The following is a 23,443-nucleotide window of genomic DNA, read 5'->3' on the forward strand; positions in this document are numbered from 1 at the left end:
ATAATCTAAAGATAGTATTATTTTGGGTATTATTGGTTGTTTTAGCACTCAGCATATCAGTAATAAATGCAGTAATGTTGAGGAAAAAAGAAAAACTATATTGTCTGTAAACTTTCAGATACTTAAAGAACACTTATTTTAAAGTAATTGTTTTAAGTACCTTGCTTATATAATTTAAAAAAAATTAAGTAAAATTGGCACAAAATAAACTTGATATAAAACATATATGAAAATGTAGCCATGTGCAGTAATATTGAAAACTAAGAATGTGACCCATTGTGATATTTAGTTGATAATTAAAACAGTAAATAAAAATTGACTCTTGAAACCAGTGATGACTGACACACCTACTTTTACAGAGATTCCAACTATGTTTTTAAAATGTAAAGTTGTAAAGATGTATTTGCACAGCAGAAGAATTAATTGGGGAAAAATGTAGATCAAGAACCGTTTTGGAATCGGATCGTGAAGTGCCTGCAGATTCCCACCCCTAATAACAACGTTAAGTCCATACAAAGCGTCTGAAGTGTGTATGTAACGTTAGTTCATTAATGGCGGCGCCATGTAACGATATAAAGTACAGTAACGTACTCCAGCAGGCCCGAAACAGTCTTTAGAAGTTACTACGTATCAATATCAATCCATCTCGCCTCAAGCAGTTTAACTTACTTGCATTATTTTATTTGCACTTGGTTTAACATCGTGATGAGGAGAAACTTGTAAAACTTCTAGCCAAGTCAAACTAGTAATACTAACCGTATGTAAAACAACAGTACAACATAATATTTTATGAAATCATACATGTATAATGTTAATAACATGTCCAAACGTATGTTTAAAATTACTTACCAGTTTTCTTGATTCCCGTTTTACCACAGTTCCTCCATGCGGTGTAACAAGATGGCGGGAAGCTGAACGTCGACACGCACGACCACGGATGACGTTAGAAGTCATGTGACAATTGGAAGCAATATTTTGAATTTAACTTGAAGAAATGTATTTACTGTAGACTAACAAGTCTTACTTTTAATTTGAATAAACCAAACTGTTTTACATAATACTGATGGCTAGACAGAAAGTTATAACAATTTCTTTAGAGTAACGACATGCCTTGTGCACTTTTTTCAGTGTAACATTATATGCTATTTAATTTTGAGGTGTTTTCAAATAAATCACAAACTGATAACACCGAATTACATTAAAAAAAAAAGTTTCATATAATACCCTAAGATAAATATTTAGATTTCACTGGTCTGTAAAGTTGTTGTTTTGCCTGGGGACTCGCGATTGGCTGCTGCTGGATTCAATCACGTGATAAAGCATTTAAAAGAACGCAATCAGGACAATTAACGCCACAAATTGTGTTTGCATCCCTGAAAACCATGAAGACCGTTGCTCTGCTTCTGCTGCTGACTGGACTGTTGGCCCCTGGACAAGGTGAGTGACTTTAGTAGCATAATCTTTTTGTGGTATTTGATATTTGAACATATTCCAAACTGAATTGGTTTTGATATCTATCTCTTCACAGGCTGGAAGAACAACTATGATGATGCTCTAAATTTTGTCTGTCCTGCAAGGCAGTCCATATCCTCCATAGCGAGGTGAGTAGCGCTTATTAATGTTCACGTTGAATGCAGATTCCACCTGAAAAAAACAGATTTTTGGCAGATGGCACCCACAAATATCAGTTCAAAGGAGTACTCGAGATAATTTACTCACCTCCATGTCAGCCAAGATATGCATGTCTTTCTTTCTTCAGTTGCAAAGAAATTACGTTTTTTTGGGAAAACATTCCAGGAATTGTCTTCAATGGTGTTCAACGGATTAATGATTAAAAATGCAGCTTCAAAGGGCTCAAAGCAATCCCATCCACTGAATAAGGGTCTTATCTAGCGTAATGATCAGTCATTTTCTTAAATTAATATTTATACAATTTTTAACCACAAATGTTCATCTTATAGCTCTGCGATGCACATGTGTACTCTCTGTGCACTGTTTTAAGGTTGTTAGGATGTGTCAAAAACCCCAATCTCCTACTTGCTCCTCTAATTTCAAAATCGTCAACATCATACTATTTTTATTTTTATTGTAAAGGGTGTTAGACCTTCTTCGCATGTTCACTTTGTAAACACTGGGTCAGTACTTCTGCAGCTTTTATTAACTGTAGTAAACCACAGTGCACGGAGAGAAAGCATGCATGCGCATCACAGAACAAGATGAGCATTTGAGGTTAAAAAGTATATAAATTGTAATTACAAAAACGGATGTGTCGCTAGATAAGACTCTTATTTCTCTGCTGGGATCGTGTTGAAGCTGCTTTAAAACTGCATTAACCGTCAGTCCGTTGGGCACCATTGAAGTCCACTATATGGAGAAATCCTGGGTTGTTTTCCTAAAAAAATGTAATTTTGTGATTGAATAAAAACTAGAACCTCTTGAAAGACATGGGGGTGAGTAAATTATCAGAAAATTCCTGAAAGGTGAAACATTGAAAACGCATGTATACCAAGCTGAAACAATAAATGCATCACTGTTGACAACTTCTGGTTGAATCACTACTTTCTCCATTCCAACTTGTGTTAAAGTGAACACAACAATGATCGTGAGGACCGAGTTTGGGACTTTAGCTGTCAAGACACCTACGGCCAGAAAGGATGTTACTGGACAGATTACGTCAACGACTTTGACCAATTGGTCCTCTTTGAGTGTTCAGCACAACATGTGATCGCAGGAATGAGCAGCTACCACAGCAACACCCATGAGGACAGACGGTGAGCTCTGATCGACTGGTTCTCATCTGTAAACTTTGACTCACTTGTGCTGATGCTAATACCATGTTTTCACACAGCTGGAAATTTTACTGCTGTAACAGTCCGGTTTCTGCGAGCTGTCATTGGACCACATACGTGAACAACTTCGATGAGTACTTCCACTGGTCTGTGCCCTCCGGGAACGTTCTGGTGGGCGTTCATAGCTACCATCAAAATGAACAAGAGTGGGTATATTTTATTTACTCCTGTTATTTCTAAACATTATTATGCAAAGCTTATTACACATTATATTGTGAGTTCTGTAGTCACTAATGTGTTGTACTTTCAGAGATCGGCGATGGGCGTACAAGTCCTGTGTCCTGTACAACCGTTGATTCCCAGATTCAGTATTTTACAGTTCATGATGAATATTCTCTGAAATAAATGCGTGTTGAAAACAAACACTGCCGCTAATCTGTGTGAGACTATAGGCTGAAATCATTGGATTAAGTCATGCATTTTACATTTTCAGTGACATGATCTTTGATTTGACCAACTAATTAACCTCTATATGTGCCAAATCCAGACACTGGCAAAAAGATTTTTCCACAATATTTAAATTAATTCCAGCACATTGGGGTTGTTAAAATGTATCTTTGGTCACGTAGGCTTAAACAGGGAACTAAACCGGCTAAGGGACGCAACGTTTTCTCAACACATTCTTTTTAATTTTCAGTAACATGATTGATTTGACCAACTTTATTGACAGCAGGCAAACAAATTAACCTCTAAAGGATGTCTAAATTAACCTCTAAATGTGCAACATCCAGACACTGGCCAAAAAAGTTTTCCACAATATTCAAATTCATTCAAGGACATTGGGGTTGTACAAATTACTCTGTGTTCAAGTAAATACTACAAAAAAAAAACACCTCAATCTACATTTTAAATAAAAAGATTTACTTCCCTTAATCAGGTTTAAACTTAAAATTAATACAATTTTAATAAAACCTCAAAGGTATATTTGAGTCCTTCAGGATATTTTAGGGTCAGTGCATAACAGTCCAAACATCATGACACAGTCACGTTCAACAGAGGGCAACTCATTTAGTACTTCCACATCCTCAATGACAATGGAAATGTCCAGCGCACGACTAAGAGTATTTATTTTTTTTTCCCACGGATCACAAAAAAAATGTCATGGTCTTTACCAATTCTCTCCACCTCCTTCCTCTGGTCAGCCTAAAACCTAGAAGAACGGAGAGTAATTGAGGGACTGTGGAGTAAAAAGAAAAACACTCCGAAAATGTATTTCAAAATTTAGTTAGCTGTCCTATTATGGAAGTTAATGTACAGCCCAGAAGTCTGTAGCTAACTTTCATTAAAATATCTTCATTGGTGTTCAGTGTAAAAATAAAATTGGTATGGTTTATTACAAGAGTAAAGTAAGCGATGACAATTTAAATTTTTGGGAGAAGACTTTTTTTTTTGTTTTTGTTTTTTACACTTTCTTTGGCATCAATTTCTTTTAAACACTTAAGGAGTAGTTCACTTTCGGAACAAAAATGTACAGATAATGTACTCACCCCCTTGTCATCCAAGATGTTTGTCTTTCTTTCTTCAGTTGTAAAGACATGGTGTTTTTTTAAGAAAACATTTCAGGAATGTTCTCCATTTAGTGGACTTCGATGGTGCCCCGAGTTTGAACTTCCAAAATGTAGTTTAAATGCAGCTTCAAAGGTCTCTAAACAATCCCAGCCGAGGAAAAGGGGACTTATCTTGCAAAACGATCGGTTATTTTCTAAAAACATTTACAATTTATATACTTTTTAATCTTTACCCAAAGTACACACAGAGCCGGACTAGAGAAGATGAGTATTTGAGGTTAAAAAGTAAATACATTAAAAAAAAATATATATATTTTTTTTTTAATTACCGATCGTTTTGCTAGATAAGACCTTTCTTTCCTCGGCTGTGATCTTTAAGAGTCCTTTAAAGAAGCATTTTGGAAGTTCAAACTCAGGGGCACCATAGAAGTCCATGATATGGAGAGAAATCCTGAAATGTTTTACTCAAAAAAACATAATTTCCTTACAACTGAAGAAAGAAAGACAAGAAGGTGAGTGCATTATCTGTAACTTTTTGTTCTGAAAGTGAACTACTCCTTTAAACACTTGTACAATCAAACGCTCCCGTGTGTTGACCGTTGTAGACAAATCACAGACATATTTGTTGAGTGCAGTACCACAATGGCCAATCAGAGGCATTTATTAATTTACTCCGTGTTCAAAATGCATTTTTAGGTAGACCAATCCCTTTTTAGAGTAGTTCACATTTAAAATTGTCATTATTTACACGCCCTCTTGTCATTTCAAACCTGTATGAATTACTACCTTCTGACCAAATTTGGAACAATGTTGATAACAGAAGAGCACAGCCCCATTTACTACAGTATTATTGAATGGACACAAAACAAATGCAAGTGAATGGGGGACTCTTAACAACATTCTTCAAAATATATTCTTTTGTGTTCTGTGGAAGAAAGTCACACAGGCTGATGTGTAAATGATAACACAATTACTTAAACTACTTTAAAGCTATGTCACTACCAAATCAAAATTTCCCCATATTTTACTCACCCTCAAGGCTTGAGAAGACCTTTGTTAAGACCACAGAGCCGTCTCAAGCAGTTCTTTGATCGATAAATGCACTATTTGAAGCTTCAAAAATAAACATTTCCCCCATTCTACCGCTTGAGAGTAAAATGATGTGTAGGATTATAACTTCGCCTGTATCGTTCTTCAAGAATATAATCGTACTAGGGTTGCACGGTATACCGGTGCTACGGTAGTATCGCGATACTAAAGCTTACAAATACCCGCGGTGCCATTGCATTTTTGAAACGGTAGTATCGTCCAAACGGTAGCACCATAAGATATGTTGTATGCACGGCTGGAACACGGTTTAAAACGTTCATGCAGGCCAGCAGAAACATTACAAGTTGACTGCCAAAATGTCTTTCTGCTGTGCTTTGTGTAGTACAAGCAGTGTATAGGCTTTATATGTTATTCAGTGTTTCACCATGCTTCAGTTCAGTTTGAAATGAGAAGCTGCACGCGCACGTCCTTGTTCACGCTGCAGTTTCAGAAGAGAGGGTCTGATTCAGACGACTGTCTAATGTTATTTAAAAAATATCAGCCCAAGATTCAACAGGGTTCTTGCACCATTTTAAAAGTAAAATTTAATGCTTTTTAAGACCTTTTTAAGACCTCAACAAATATAATTTAAGACCCAAAAATTTAATAATTTCTTTGGAATAGGCTACTCAATTTATTGCCTACTAAAATGGAAATCAAAACTTTAAAGTTTTCCATTTGGGATCAATTATGTGCAATGTGCAAACTCGGTAAGTAAAAAAAAAAGTTAAAATACTTTTCTTTGAGACCTTTTTTTTTTTTTTCTTGTAATGTAGAACAGAGCCAACGTAACATAGATAAGTTGGATTACACAAAACGTAGTGTGTGCCAGTCAAATTTTTAGTAGTCCAGAATCACAAATGAAGGTGTTTGTTCTTTGTCGTTTTATTCAAACTTTTGTCAAACATGACGACACATGGCTTCTCACTAACGCTGCACGATAGCTCCTTCTTGATGAATGAAGTGATGCCATATTTGGCGACATATGCAGTTTTATTTTCACCAGGTGAATGACTTTGCAAGCCGTGAATCGGGGAACATGGCAGCAAAGATGTCACGTATATCCTCGTTAAATTTAAATGAATTGTGGCTCGTCGTCACAGTATGAAGAACCCACAGTACCTCTGCATTTTGGGTGTCTGGCAGTGAAATGAAACTTGTTATAGCCGACTGTGGTTATACTGTAGTTAGGTCGAGCTTAGTGGTGCAACAGATTGCAAAACTCACGGTTCGGATCATAACACTGATTTTGAGTCACTCACGGATCGGATAATTTTTCGGATCAGCAAAAAACAAACAAAACAAAAATAAAGTTAGTTTTTTTTACTAATTACTGAATGCTTTGAGTACTTCTAATCCACAGCAAAAACTACTAGCTGAACTAATAAAGTCAGTAACAAAACAAGAACAATCACACAAATGACAAGTGTAGATGAATACAACAAACTTACTAATAAAATCAATAACCCTAGTATTCAGGTGCGGAGATTTAATAATTAATTGTAAAATAACTAATGCTTCTCACTGCAGGTATTTATAGGATGCTGTCTCTTTAAGACCAAATCCACGTACACGATTCTGGCACGCATCTCTTTCTCAGCTGTTTCGCTTCACTGAAGACATAACCGACTGTGTTTACCAGAAGACCAAAATGGATATTTAAACATGACTTTGTATGTACGTTTCCGTTCAAATAGAAGTTAATGAGGAATCAATCTGTGTGAATCGCGCCTCTCTCTCTCTCTCTCTCTGTGTGTGTGCGCGTGCTCGCTTCAGGTGTGTGCGACAGAGGTAAAAAAAAATAAGAAATCATCGTGCATGTTCCCTTTTATGCGTGCCGAACTGTGTGGGTTGGTCCGTTCGGATCACGGATCTGTTGCACAGCTAGCAATGTACACTTTTCTATCTTTGCATTTTGAACCTCACCTCTACAACCGCGTAATGGCAGCACGCAGGTGCAGACCGACGTCAGCGTCTGTAGCCGACCTACCGTAATAAGCTAATAAATCACGGAGACTGTCATTTCACTTATGTTTCACACATACTAAATTGATCAACTATTAGATGTTTTACAGTGGACCACTGTGCTTCCCTATCGTCATTAAGAACACAGGCTGAAAATTTAATACCTACAGCAACTTTACGGTAAATTTAAGACAATTTAAGACCTTAATTTCCCGGCTTTTAATTTAAGACATTTTAAGACTTTTTAAGGACCCGCGGGAACCCTGTTCAATTATTAAACATCAAAATATTTTACTAGACAGAATTTTCGTATTTTTATTCATTTGCCCACTTTTAGAACATGTGTAATAATTTGTTTCTGGAAGCATCTTTGCGATCACGAATGCAATTCCATTAATTAACATAGTGGTTTTGACCTTGGTTCTTATCAATCATTATATATATATATATATATATATATATATATATAACTTAGAAATTTTAAGATATGGCAGCAAAAATGCCCGTGACAGTTCAGCAATAAGACACGAGCAAGATGTTTTAGTTTCGTTTCTGCGTTCGAATCTGAATTCGCGTTAGTTTGGGCGAGTCACTGATTCACTAAGCCATTCATAAAAACGAGTCATTTGATTCACCCCTGAATGATTCAGCCGTTTTGAAAGAATCGTTTGAACAACTCAGTGATTCAATCATGAACACTGCTGCCATCTGCTGGCGGTTTTAAGTTTCCCGTCATGTTCCATTCTTTTCCTAGCCTGGGTGTCCCCATACTGCCTTGCGCAGCGCGATTTTATTCACGCTTCTAGTCAGTCTGGAAACCATGGACCTAATTTTCACCTAAGATAGGGAACCAATCACAGAACGGGGAGGGAGCAGCAAGACGATGACGCCTTCTATGCGACTCACCGAAGGATCCAGCATGGCAGCAGACGCAAAGTTATCTTTCGTGTCTACACCATGGTCTCCACTGGACGCGAGCGGCGCGACAAATGACATTAGAACGCAAGTTTATTTTGAAAAAAGAGCAACTTTTGGCGTTCGCTCTACATACGTCATCCGGTATAATTGAAACGATTGGCTATGAGCTACGCACAGGCGCATTTGATAGACATTCGTATCGCCCAATAAACGGCTCTGGGCATTCGTAAACCACGCCTCAAATACGAGAAAATGAACATGTGGTTCCCAGACCACGAATCATGACGAAGTCATAACGTGGTCTGGTGATAGCCAGGCTATTCTTTTCCAACATATTTCTATATTCAGAGTTTTGTATTTAAAACATTTATCTTATAACATTATTTATGCAATTATAAGTCCAGTCTAAATGCATAAATACCACATCTAAATGTCACTCTATGAAGCTTCTGTGCAGTGCTCAGATGACTTTTGTTGACATGATTTCATGGATAACAATAGCCAGTCATTTATTCACATTAGTGAAGTATTCAGAGAAAAATCTTGCCTGTTTTCATTTACATCTTTTTATTAATGAATTTATTCATTTTGTAGATTTGAATTTTAAATTAACAGAATACTGCATGGTATCGTGATACTACTTGGTATCGTGATACTTCAGCTGGTATAGTATCGTAAGTCATTTTTATGGTATCGTGACAACCCTTAATCGTACTTAGTTAGGATGCCTTGAGGGGCGAGTAAAACATGGGCAAATGTAGATTTGGTAGTGAAATATAACTTGGTAAGGCAAACCTGGTTGGAGAAAATTTCAGTGGTTTGCATTGTCTACATCACCTGGTATTCTTTGATCAGACAGCTTGCATCTTCACCAAGGTACATAATCCGGCACTTCAGCTGGTACCTTCTTGTGATGTTTATGTCCAGACTCTACAAAATGTTCAAGATGTATTGTTTTTATTAGACCAAAACACTTCTAAATTGGGTGCCATAAACTATTTTTTTCACATTGCAACCAATACCTGATCCATAACTAGGGCTGCAACTAAAGATTATTTTGATAATCGATTAGTTGGTTAAAAAAATTCCAATGGTTTATTTATTTAAATCACACCATTCCACATTCTGAATGCTAGGAAAACACAGTGCTTAACTTACAACAATTCACCTGTTGTAATAAAGAGAAAAGACAAATATCTGAAGAAAAACACTCTAACAAGCATAAAATACAGTGTTGCTGCTATTTATTCCGCTGTGGCGGTGTTTAGTGTCCAACAGCAGCAGCAGCAGCGATCGCAAGTGCCTTCAGCAGAGTTCCGCGTTCAGAGGCAAGCAGTAAGCTTAAACTGGCCACAAAGCCCCAGCTAAAGTAATTACCATGAATGTGGCGGGGAAAAAAGTAAAGAGATATTCAAATTATTTATTAATAAACTAGTATTTTCTGAGTCAGTGTTGCAAAGATGACGTTGACGATCCTGACTCGACATCTGCTCACTGCTGGACGCGCTTTTAAAGCCTAGATGCATCTTTATGGATTAGGCATGTGGCTTATAAAAGAGTTTTGTTTTCGATTTGAATTATTTCATTTTATAGTAATGAAGAAATAATTAAAAGTAAATTTATGAGCAAAAATTAAGTTTCACATAGCGCTTGCACATCATGTCCTGCAAAGCTTTCACTCTACCCACAAACGATTGGATATGCGCCTATTTGTACACATTTATACAGGTTAAACGATTAAACCAATATTGTGATATGGTTTAAGTTTTTTTTTTTTTTTTTTTATCTAAGGATTTTTATTTTAATCGTGATGATTTGAGAAGGCCAAATTGATCTGTCTGCCGCTGGGCGCTTTGTCGACTTTAAAAAACAAAAACTTGAATTTCACAAATAAAACGTGTTCCAAATATATTTCTAAATTAACTTGATAAAATAAAGAAACGAAAATAAATGTAATCACTTTGCTATTAAAAACAGCAGCTGTTTAATGGGGAAGAGAAAGAAAAAAGACGGGTTCCAGTCGGACTCGGCCCAGTAGACGTTTTTGCAACGAATGTTTGTTTAATAGCCTATTTAACATTGTTATTTAGGCTACTTTCTTATTTAAATATATATTTTTCTTAGATTTATTTTTGCATTTTTTGGCTGCTTGTTCACTGACTGAAGTGCTAAAATAAACACGCACTTTTGTTAATAATGTTTGAGCCTCATTTATTTTGTGTTCCAAAATTATATACATATGTATTTTATTTATATATAGGCCTATAAACACACACGTTATAATTTATAAAACACCGCGCCACTTGGTAAAAATCTGCCACCGTCACAGCCCTATTCAAAACTGATACGATTTCACCTCAGCAGAGCTCCTCTTTCTCCTTACATATGTGGTACGTTTTCGACACATTATACAGACAGACAGACAGACAGTGTTACTACAAAAACTGAAGCAGCAGTTTCCTCCATCTCCACTATCCAAAGACCCATACAGCAGCTGTTTTGCTGTCGCGCATTGGCTGTTGTGAAAGTAGCCTATACTGATTTAAGCACAAAGCCGTCATCATCCCGATTTTAAATCTTAAATATCAAACATGTTTGATATAAATTGGGGCAGCCCCGATCTGTGTGCTAGCAGATCGGGAGGTGCAAGATTCGATCTTTGAACGCCTCACATTACCAGATAATCTGCGCCGAACATCGGGGCCGATCGAGGTTCTTGACAAGATTTTTGCTCCGATTCTCGGGAGGGGAAAATCGGGCTAAAACTCCTGTAGTGTGAGCCGGGCTTAATGCATAAATGGAAATACTTGTGTTAATTTGTGACATTTACAGATAAGGATATGACCGTAAACTGAAAGTTTTCATACGAGATGCAAACGGATCTCAAAGCGCCTCAAGCCATTACGCTGTTAGCTTCAAGTTTAAAATAAGGAATTCTCATGTTTAGGGCAGCTCGGATCACGTAACCCTCCTGCAGCATCTCAGTCTGTTTCCTCCACTCTTCTTAGATGCATTGTGTCGATAACGAGGGGTTAGATGTTTGTAGGGGGGGGGAGGGGGTTGCAGATGAAAAGAACGATTGGATAGGGATACGATTGGATCCTCTAAAGGGATTTCCTAATTCCTAAAGGTTAATAATAAAAAAAAATGTTAATAATTAGTTAAACAGAACTTTATTACATTAATTTAACACCATATACAACAGCCTACTTGCTGCACAGTCTGCAACTTTTGTTTATTTTGCGACATATTATTGATATTTAACAAATCTATTTCTTTCTCTCCCTGACCTTGTCTTTCTGCTTGAAGCCTGAAAATATTGTAAACAATAACATAACTAATTACACTGGTCGGACTAAGCTCTGTTTCAGACTGATACCTCCGGTTCAGGATGGTCCTCATCCTCATCACGTGCCTTTTTCAGTCGCGGAAAATACTTTTCAATACTCATCTGGATTGAAGCAGCAAACATTCAGTGTTAGAGTAAAGAAATGACATAATTTATAATACGTTTATTTGATTCACAGCTGCTACATATAGTGTTTTTATCTCGACAACCCAACTAGGCTAGCCTACATTTTACTGCAAACTTGCGACTAAGGTCGGGACTTACAGTAACATCAACACACTGAAACTATTGTATTCAGAATAAAAATATTTTATAGCACTTTTTAATCTGTGATTGTGTGTTAAAAGTGTTCACGAGATACTAACCTTTCGTCAGCCATCTTCTCTCCACGGATGATCCAGACAGATGTGGTGTGTACGGAGGGGAGGGGCTGTGTGCGTGTGTGCGTTTGAGGGAGAGACGCGAGTGACAGAGAGAGTAAGGATAGGAAATGCAGTTGAACAAATTCGCTGCATGTTTTAAATAGCATACAAAAGAATAACGAAACGCAATATGTGACGGTCGGTATTGATTTTTTTTTTTTTGGTCGGTGTTGAATCTGTGGCGCACCGCCACAGATTCGTCTATGTGTGGGAAACACTGTGTAAATGTAATGTCGTGGTGCGCAAAAATTCGCCATTATTCTGTAAGAAAGAGAAAGAGAAAATAGACTTCTGAAAAAATGATTTCACTTTGAAAGCTAGTTGTAAAAATACATATACACACACAAAGCATTAAACAACAAAAGGTATAATTAGGGCATCGATCTAAGACATATTCAAAAACACTACATACTACAATCCGATGGGAAAAGCTGTGGTAAATTTAGGATTAGTCACTTACGTTTTTCAATAAAATAAAAGAAACAATTAAGAGGTGCAAATTACTTACATTTTTCATGTGACTGGATTATTCAAAACCTGTCCTAATTGTTGTTCAGCAGTATCCCATACATCCTACAAAAGACAGAAATAACAAACTGGCTCACATAAAAGTAAACAGACTACTTTCTTACTGGGTATGCTGGTCGACGCGATACGTTAAAGTAACGTTAAGTGTTTGTTTGGGCATTCAGGTAAGCTAACGTTAAATGTTAACATTAATCATAAATGAGAGAGACCATACAAGTAAGCAGAGCGAATACCTTGCGAACGCGAGCTTCATAATACATTTATAAAAATCATCATGCTTTTAAAGCTTAACAACATCATAATAATAAAGCATAACAACGTTAAGTCCATTCAAAGCGTCTGAAGCGTGTATGTAACGTTAGTTCATTAATGGCGGCGCCATGTAACGATATAAAGTACAGTAACGTACTCCAGCATGCCCGAAACAGTCTTTAGAAGTTACTACGTATCAATATCAATCCATCTCACCTCAAGCAGTTTACTTGCATTATTAGGGCCCGAGCCCAGAATGGGCGAAGGCCCTATTGTTTTTCTAAGGATTATTAGGGCCCGAGCACCGATGGTGTGAGGACCCTATTGGATCTGCTTCGTTTATTATTAGGGCCCGAGCCCAAAAGGGCGAAGGCCCTATTGTTCTTCTAAGGGTTCTTATTTTTTTTTTTTTTTTTTTTTTTTACACCTTCCGGGCACTTTTGGGGGCCTTAACATACTCAAAAACTCTTGAAAATTTGCACACACGTCGGAATCTGCGGCCATCAGGACGCCACAGAGGCTGGGACCCGGGCGTGGTTCAGGGCCTCTACAGCGCCCCCTGGAACACAGTTTGGAAACTTGATGTACTGCGCACACATACTTGCACATATTGATATGAAACTCGGTACACATATAGATCTCACTGAGCCAAACAACTTTTGTACTCTATGTCATAGGCTCCACCTGACAGGAAGTGAGATATTTAGGGCTGTTTAAAAAGCGCATGCTCTGGAATTTAACGTACTCCTCCCAGGAATTCCATGGGATTGTCACCAAACTCGGTCAGCATGATCTCAAGACATTGGGGACGCTAAATTGCGAGGAGATTTTTGATATCTCGAACGGTTTGGCCGTGGCAAGGCGACAAAGTTATGGCGAGAAATGAGAAACAGGAAGTGTCTAATAACTGTTGACCACATTGCCTGATTCTGATGAAACTTCACCAGTTTGTTCGTTGTATGATGCTGATTCCATAAATGTGACTATTATGAGTCAAAGTTATAGCGCCACCAACTGGCAGCAGGAAGTGTGTCATTTTCAAAATGCTTTGAAATCAGCCACTTAATTTTACTCGATTTTCTTTAAACTTCATCAAAATCATGTCAAAACACGGCCGATAAGAATATGTAAAGGGGTCGATGATAAATCGAATGCTGTTGCCATGGCAACATGTCAAACTTTAAAATTAGATTCCTGTCTTTTCGAGGCAGTTAACATGCTTAGAATTTCATGAAACTCAACACACACATCAATATTTATGATAGTTAGACACTGGCAAAAGGTCATAAATGGGCGTGGAGCAGGCACTCTATAGCGCCATCTTTTGACAAAAGTTGGGGGGTTAGTTTTTCCTACAGTCACCAAACTCTGTACATATATTAATCTCATCAATTTGGACAACTTTCTAAATCAAACTCATTAGCTGAGACCAACAGGAAGCCGGCTATTTTGATTTGAATGTGGATTTTTGGAAAAATCAGGCTGTAAACAAATGCACACTACTTCTAAGAACAACCAGCTGCTCACACCAAACTTTTTTAACATGAAGAGAATATTCTGAAGATGTTAAATTGCGAGCGGATTTTGGATATCTTGAACGGTGTGGACGTGGTGATTTTTTAAAGATATAGTAAAAAATATTTTTATATCTTTAAAGTGCAGCATCCAAACTCTTTAAAACTTTTTTCACACAGAGATCTAATCATTCTGAGCAAGTGCTGGAAATATAAAATGTATACAAGCTTCTATGAATTAAAGAAAATTTAAAAAAGAACTCAGAAACCTGCTGTCACTCTGGTGAATGTCTCTACAGTATGTGTGTGCGTTCAGTCAGGCACAGAGAAGCTCATTATTGCAGGGGGGAGGGGTGAGAGGCAGAGAGGGTGACAGAGTAGAGAGCCATCCTACAGACCATCTTTTAACAAAATGCACATACTGTATGTAGTGTAATTACATAAATATGTCTGATCTTTGAGAGTCTGATATTTTGAGAAAATATGAAGGGTCACTAAGTCTTTCATTGTTCATTTTTTGCAGTTGTTGTTTTTTATTTATTTTTTACTTAACTGTACCATGAACTTGTCCTATTCAGTCACATAGCAAAAGATTTTAAAAAATACAACTTTTTAGCATGATCAATTTATCTTCATTGATAGACAATATTTACATAGTGTTATTTATTGAATATAAAATCATAATAATAAAAAATTAAGACAAACTTTGACAACAAAACAAACGTTACTGTTATCTCTTCAAAACATCTGAAAACCATAATTTTAAGATCAGTTATATATATGTATCACCCCGTTAAAATACTCAACTTGATTTTTAAAGATATTTTGAAAGAATGAAGCGTTTATAGAGCACTTTATTGTGTATTGCTGTACACCCACATGAACTGTGTTCATGTTCATGTTAATTCACAGTACATAAACTTTATATGAATACTTTTTTTAGCTTAATATTAATTAACATTAATAAATGCTATTTATTTATTGGTCATGTTAACTGATATAGTTAATTTTAACAAATGAAACTGGATGGCAACATTTTATATTTTGTGTGTATGTGTCTGTGTGTTGATTTTAAAGTGTAACCCTTTCAATTCTGTAAACTTAAAATCCAAACTAGCAGATGGTTACTGTGAATGCATGTGCCAACTGGGCACCGTCTTCCTTATTGATTCTTAGTTATGACAACAATTGATTTTATACAAAAATATATTATACAAAAATTGTACAGATAGGTAACAATGACATTTAAGCAGAAGTGGTGGATATAAAGGAAGCAATAATAACATTTTGCTATCATCATGAATTACATGTTCTTATTTGTAGCATACTGGTTCACAGTTGGCATCTATCTGAAGTCCTTGCATTGATTGCATTTAATTAAATCAACATTATATTTGGTCAGTCTGATCTTGAGGCCTTAGAGATGTTAAATTGTGAAGATCTTGAGTTTTCATTAAAGGGCATGTCCGTGGTGGCCTGACAAAGTTTGATGTTTCTGCATAGACATAGAAGTGGTTATAACTTAGCCTGAAAATGTCTGATCTGCCACAAAATTCACAGGTTTGGTAAGAGTCCTGGCCTGAAGACACCTAAAGACCAATATTCAGATATTATCATAGCGCCACCTGTTGGCAGCAGGATATCTCATATATTTCACTAACTCAAACACACCAAGGTCAATCTGCACCAAACTTCATATGTTTGATAATAGTGCTGGCCTGAACACATCTACATGTCAATAATCAGTTATAGGCATAGCGCCACCAGCTGGCAGCAGCAATTTTGGCACATTTAAATGACTTATGACATATTTTTTCTATATTTACTGTATTGAAAGCATACTGCCCACCGATTGCTGTTTTCCTGAAGCCACCGGTCGGCGGTGAGCCCGGGTGCGAGGGCCCGTTCATCGCTGCTCGCAGCTTTAATTATTATTATTATTATTATTATTATTATTTCATCAATGTTTTGGGTCATTTCGGGGCCCTTAACATACACGAAAACTCTTGAAACTTTGCACACACATTGGAACCTGCGGCCATCAGGGCCGGACAAACTTTGACATGGGGGGGTCACCTGGGGGGGGCGTGGCATCACGTTAAAAATTGCGACTTTTCAGGGACTCTGGAGCACACACCGGATGACCTACAGTTATCAAAATTCATACACATATAGACCTCATCGGGCTGAACAAGGTTCATGCTCAAAATCAGTGCTTCGCCTAACAGGAAGTCAGCTATTCAGGGATGTCTAAAAAGCGCATGCAATGGAATTTGAAATACTCCTCTTAGGCCTTTCCACCGATGGCCACCAAACTCGGTCAACATGATCTCAAGACATTGGAGACGCAAAATTGCCAGGGGAATTTTGATATTTCGAACGGTTTGGCCGTGGCGGGGCGACAAAATTATGGCGAGAAATGAGAAACAGGAAGTGTCTAATAACTTTAACACACTTTGTCTGATTTTGACCAAACTTCAGCGGTTTGTTCATCGTATGATGCCAATCACAGAGATATGACTATTATGAGTAAAAGTTATAGTGCCACCAACTGGCAGCATAAAGCGCAACGTTTTCTAAATGCTTTTAAATTAGCCTCTTAATTTTACTCAATTTGCTTCAAACTTCATTCCAATAATGTTGAAACACGGCCGAAGAGAATCTGTGAAGGGCATTATCGATAACTTTTATCATGTTGCCATGGCAACGTGTCAAACTTTAACTTTAGTTTTTTGTGTTTTTGAGCCACTATAAATACTTAGAATTTCATGAAACTCAACACACACATCTGTATTAATGATATTTAGATACTGATAAAGGCCCATAAATGGGCGTGGAGGAGGCACTCTATAGCGCCACCTTTTGACAAAAGTTGGGGGTTTAGTTTTGCCTACAGTCACCAAACTTGGTACGTATATTGTTCTCATCAATCCGGACAACTTTCTAATTAACACTCATTAGCTATAATAAACAGGAAGTTGGCTATTTTTATTTGAATGTGGATTTTTGGAAAAATCAGGCTGTAAATAAAATCATACTAAACAAAGCAGAAACAAGAAGTTCATACCAAACTTTGTCAACATGATAAGAATATACTCAAAATGCTAAATTGTGATCGGATTTGGTATATCTTGAACGGTGTTGATGTGGTGATTTTTTAAAGTCACAGTAAAAAAAAGTAGCATTCATTTTCATATATCTTTAAAGTGCCTAATACCAACTCTTCAAAACTTTGTATATATGAAGAACAAATCATTCTTAGAAAATACGCTTGGTATCAAAATTTTATCATGCTCAGAGGCCCCAAAAACATTAAAAGTATCCAGATGTGAGAGAGAAATGAAGACTGTAATACGAGGGATGAACACCAGAGGTCCTCGAATGATAAGGAATATTTTTACCTCTAATCCTATTCTTCTCATTCTCAATGTAAAACAAATAAACGAATGCATAGATTCATTTGCAGTTGTTATGTACTGTACTGTCACAATACTTTTACCTAATTTTAAAATAAACACTAAAAGCATTAAAAATCTTTTTTTTTAATGAAAAATTATGAAATGTTTTGTTTGTCTCTCACTGATTTGGTAACACTTTCTATGAAGCCCCTATTATAAGGGTATTTCTAAAGGCATTATAATGAACGCATAATGCATTATAAAAAAACGTATAATATAATATATTATATCATCCAATGAATATTCATAACAACAAATATCATACAGGTTATAGCTTTTAAGATTTTGATTATTTATAACACACAATAGAAACCATATTAAATCTACTTCATTTGTAATGGACTATATCATATTAGATTTATTTTTTACATTATATTCTATTCTATTGACTATAAGCAACTAACTCTCACCAACAAACACTCCTTACAGTGTAGACTTAGGTTAATGTTAGGCTAAGTAGACGGTTCGTGTTCTTGCAAAGTTACTTATAATCAGTTTGTCTTTTGGGGAACTGTCAAAATACAGTGTTAGCCTATATTTAGCACACTACTAATAATAATTACTGCTAGTTGACATGCAGTTGCAGAGTTACTTATAAAAAGCTGTCTAACGGGTACCATCAAAATAATTAAAATGATCATATTATACATTCATCTGATCTGATACCTGATCTTATGGCTATTTGAGAAATATTATTATTATTACTTATAAGTGGTCTTTGTATGCTTTAAGTAAAGTGACATCAGTAAGATGGCAAAATATGAGACTTATACATTACAACTATGAGGAGGTAATCATACTCATAAAAGCTATAATAAAAAAAGTAAAAATTCTAATAAATTAAAACTGTTCTTATGAATGCTCATGAGATGACACAACATATTATAAGGTTTTTATAATGTATTATGCATTCATTATAATGCCTTAAGAATACCCTTATAATGTATTATAAATACATGAACCCACAAATATTTTAAATATATATTACAAATATAAATAAATGTACTAATGTACCTTTTAATAATATATGAATATTTTTTTAGTTTAATATTAATTAACATTAATAAATGCTATTTAATTATCGTTCATGTTAAGTAATATAGTTAATGTTAACAAATTAAACTGGATGGCAAAATTTGAAATATTGTGTGTATGTGTCTGTGTGTTGATTTTAATTAACCCTTTCAATTCTGTAACTTTTAAATCGACCCTGGCAGAAGGGTTACTGTGAATGCATGTGCCAACTGGGCACCGTTTTCCTGATGCTATCGTGATGGTGACTGCGTAGACGGCGAGGGCCCGGTCATCGCTGCTTGCAGCTTTAATTATTATTATTATTCTTCTTCTCCGGAATGAATCGCATTTTTGAGGGCCTAAACATACCCGAAAACTCATGAAACTTTGCACACACATCAAACCTGGCGAAAATGGATGTCTGATATGGGTTTCAGAGATGGGTGTGGCAAAACGGCTCGATAGCGCCACCTTTACACGTTCCGCGGTGTGCGCTTTCAGCTATGATTCACGTACATGCATGAAAATCGGTACACACATGTAACTCACCAATACCTACAAAAAAGCCTCCTGGGACAAAATCCGAAACCCAACAGGAAGTCGGTTATTATTAATTTTCTTAGCAAAATTTGTGTAATTTTTGCCATTTTCAGGCGTCGTACTTGAACGAACTCCTCCTAGAGATTTACTCCGATCAACAGCAAATTTGGTGAGTCTAATCTAAAGCCCTTTGTGACGTTAAATTGTGAAGATCTAGAGTTTTCATCGGAGGGCGTGTCCGTGGCGGCCTCGCAAATTTCGATGTTTCGCCATGAAAAAGGAAGTTGCTATAACTGAGACATAAAATGTCCGATCTGTCCCAAACTTCACATGTGTGATAACACTCCTGACCTGATGACATCTACATATCCATATTCAGTTATAGTCATAGCGCCACCTGCTGGCAACAGGAAGTGTCATGCTGTACTCTACAACCAACTCCTCCTAGAGATTTATACAGATCAACACCAAAATCGGTCAGTCTAATATAAAGGCCTTAGTGATGTTAAATTGTGAAGATCTTGAGTTCTCGGTAAAGGGCGTGTCCGTGGCGGCCTGACAAATTTTGAGGTCTCGCCATGGATATAAAACTTGTTATAACTCAGCCATAAAATGTCCGATTTGCCTCAAACTTCACATATTCGATAAGAGTCCTGGCCTGGACACATCTGAAGGCCAATATTCTATTATAATCACAGCGCCACCTGTTGGCAACAGGAAATGACTTGTATCAAACTCCTCCTAGAGATTTAATGATATCAACATTATATTTGGTCAGCCTGATCTAGAGGCCTTAGAGATGTTAAATTGCGAAGATCTTGAGTTTTCGTTAAAGGGCTTGTCCGTGGCGGCGTGACAAAGTTTGATGTTTCGCCATGGACATAGAAGTTGTTATAACTCAGCCATAAAATGTCCGATCTGCCTCAAACTTCACATGTTTGGTAAGAGTCCTGGCCTGAAGACACCTAAAGGCCAATATTCAGATATTATCATAGCGCCACCTGTTGGCAGCAGGATATATCATATATTTCACTAACTCAAACATACCAAGGTCAATCTGCACCAAACTTCATATGTTTGATGAAAGTGGTGGCCTGAACACATCTACATGCCAATAATCAGTTATAGGCATAGCGCCACCAGCTGGCAGCAGGAAATTTGGCACATTTAAGTGACTTTGACATATTTCTCATATTTTTACTGTATTAAAAGCATACTACCCACCATTTGCTGTGTTCCTAAAGCCACCGGTCGGCGGTGAGCCCGTGTGCGAGGGCCCGTTCATCGCTGCTTGCAGCTTTAATTATTATTATTATTTCATCAATGTTTTGGGTAATTTCGGGGCCCTTAACATACACGAAAACTCTTGAAACTTTGCACACACATTGGAACCTGCGGCCATCAGGGCCGGACCAACTTTGACATGGGGGGGTCACCTGGGGGGGGCGTGGCACAGCATGAAAAAAAAATACATTTGAGGGACTCTGGAGCGCACACCGGTTGACCTACAGTTATCAAAATTCATACACATATAGACCTCATCGGGCTGAAAAACTTTCATGCTCAAAGTCAGTGCTTCACCCTACAGGAAGTCAGCTATTCAGGGATGTCTAAAAAGCGCATGCAATGGAATTTGAAATACTCCTCCTAGACCTTTCCACCGATGGCCACCAAACTCGGTCAGCATGATCTCAAGACATTGGGCACGCAAAATTGCCAGGGGATTTTTGATATCTCGAACGGTTTGGCCGTGGCGGGGCGACAAAGTTATGGCGAGAAATGAGAAACAGGAAGTGTCTAATAACTTTAACACACTTTGTCTGATTTTGACCAAACTTCAGCAGTTTGTTCATCTTATGATGCCGATCACAGAGATGTGACTATTAGGAGTCAAAGTTATAGCGCCACCAACTGGCAGCACAAAGCGCAACATTTTCTAAATGCTTTTAAATCAACCTCTTAATTTTACTCAATTTGCTTCAAACTTCATCTCAATAATGTTGAAACATGGCCAATGAGAATCTGTGAATTGCATTATCGATAACTTTTATCATGTTGCCATGGCAACGTATCAAACTTTAACTTTAGCTTTTTGTGTTTTGGAGCCACTTAAAATACTCAGAATTTCATGAAACTTCACACACACATCTGTATTAATGATATTTAGACACTGATAAAAGCCCATAAATGGGTGTGGAGCAGGCGCTCCATAGCGCCACCTTTTGACAAAAGTTGGGGGTTTAGTTTGTCCTACAGTCACCAAACTCGGTACATATATTGATCTCATCAAGCCAGAAACATTTCTAATTTACACCCATTAGCTACGATCGACAGGAAGTCAGCTATTTTGATTTGAATGTGGATATTTGGAAAAATCAGGCTGTGGAATTTTATATACTTCTCTCGGGAAAACCAACCAATTCACACCAAACTTTTTTGACATGATGCCAACATTCTGAAGATGCTAAATTGCGAGCAGATTTAGGATATCTTGAACGGTGTTGATGTGGTGATTGATTGAAATCGGAGTAAAAAAAGATAGCCGTAATTTTATTATATCTTTAAAGTGCAGCATCCAAAGTCTTTGAAACTTTTTTCATACAGACTACTAGTCATTCTGATCAGACACCGTTCATTTCATAATTATACAAAGATCTATGAATTAATGAAAATTAAAAAATAAATCTGATCCCTCTCTGCTCTGCACTTATGTGTGTGCGCGGTAAGTGGGTGTGTGTTTGTTGAGTGTTAGGGTGAGAGTGGGGAGGGGGGATGGGTGGAAAGAGAGAGTCAGAGAGGAGGAGATAGAAGGGAATATTTAAACTCTTGGTTGTTTATTCATTAGGATGTGAATTAGGGCTGGGTATTGTGACCAATTTAGCAATTCGATTCGATTCTTATTTTTATGGTTTCGATTCAATTCGATTCGATATCGATTAGCTATCAATATTTCATTTAAAATGTTAGTTTTGCAGACATGGGATCCATATTTTGATATAAATGCTGGTAACTTAAAACTCCCCTACTTAAGTGTATTACTGAAATACACATCTACATTAATAATAGGGTGCACACAGTTGTTTATTTTAAACAACTTTTATTTTAAATGAATACTGTAACAAGAAGTCATAAATATGTGCATCCAATGTACACCATGTAAACAAACTGCAAAATGTACATTACTGTAAAAAAATAAAAAGACTAAATGTGCAACAGTGAAATCTATTAAGAACTTCAAACATGTTTAAGAAATAAAACATTTTTCTAAATTCAAATCAGGCCCATCATAAAGCCCTTGTCTGCATATACAAAACATTCTAACTGTCCATAAAACTAACAGTTCTTAACTACAGCCTAATCATTTTTGATCACCAGATTTTTTTTGCAAAAAATTTATACCCATTAGCTACGACCAACAGGAAGTCAGCTATTTTGATTTGAATGTGGATTTTTGGAAAAATATAGCTGTGAATAAATTCATATCACTCATAGCAGAATCAGACAGTTCACACCAAACTTTGTCAACATGATGCCAAGATACTGAAGATGTTAAAATGTGAACGGCTTTGGGATATCTTGAACGGTGTTGATGTGGTGATTTATGAAAGTAACAGTAAAAAAGATGAAGAGTTATTTCCATATATCTTTAAATTGCATTATTCTAACTCATCAAAACTTTTTACATATAAAGAACAAGAAATTCTTAGGAAATACGTGTAGTTTCAAAAGGTTATCATGCTCAGAGGCCCCAAAAACATTAAAAGTGTCATATAAATTTGTCAGATTAAAGCTCTAGTACCAGGGATGAACACTAGAGGTCCTCATAAGATAAGGAATCGTTTGAACAATAATGCTATTTAGCTCATTCTCAGTGTATAAGAATGAAAATAATCCATAGAATCAGTTTATATATACTGTACTGTCAGTGTACTTTTACATAATTATTTTGTATAGGTGCTTAAAGAGCATTAAAATCTTTTATTAATCTTTTAAGGAAAACTTATATGATTTATATACATATATACAATCTCACTGAT

General features: G+C 36.6%; 1 protein-coding gene across 1 annotated transcript; it reads left to right on the plus strand.

Moving 5' to 3' along the window:
• Positions 1 to 1,382: 1,382 nt before the first annotated feature.
• On the plus strand, positions 1,383 to 3,145 carry LOC141345377 (hemagglutinin/amebocyte aggregation factor-like). The gene is made up of 5 exons (XM_073850233.1): positions 1,383 to 1,437; positions 1,529 to 1,601; positions 2,586 to 2,771; positions 2,849 to 2,995; positions 3,100 to 3,145. The coding sequence occupies exons 1-5, from the start codon at positions 1,383 to 1,385 to the stop codon at positions 3,143 to 3,145; spliced, it is 507 nt and encodes a 168-aa protein (XP_073706334.1).
• Positions 3,146 to 23,443: the final 20,298 nt, after the last annotated feature.

The sequence above is a fragment of the Garra rufa genome, chromosome 11 (assembly GCF_049309525.1).
Source record: "Garra rufa chromosome 11, GarRuf1.0, whole genome shotgun sequence".
Lineage (NCBI taxonomy): Eukaryota > Metazoa > Chordata > Actinopteri > Cypriniformes > Cyprinidae > Garra > Garra rufa.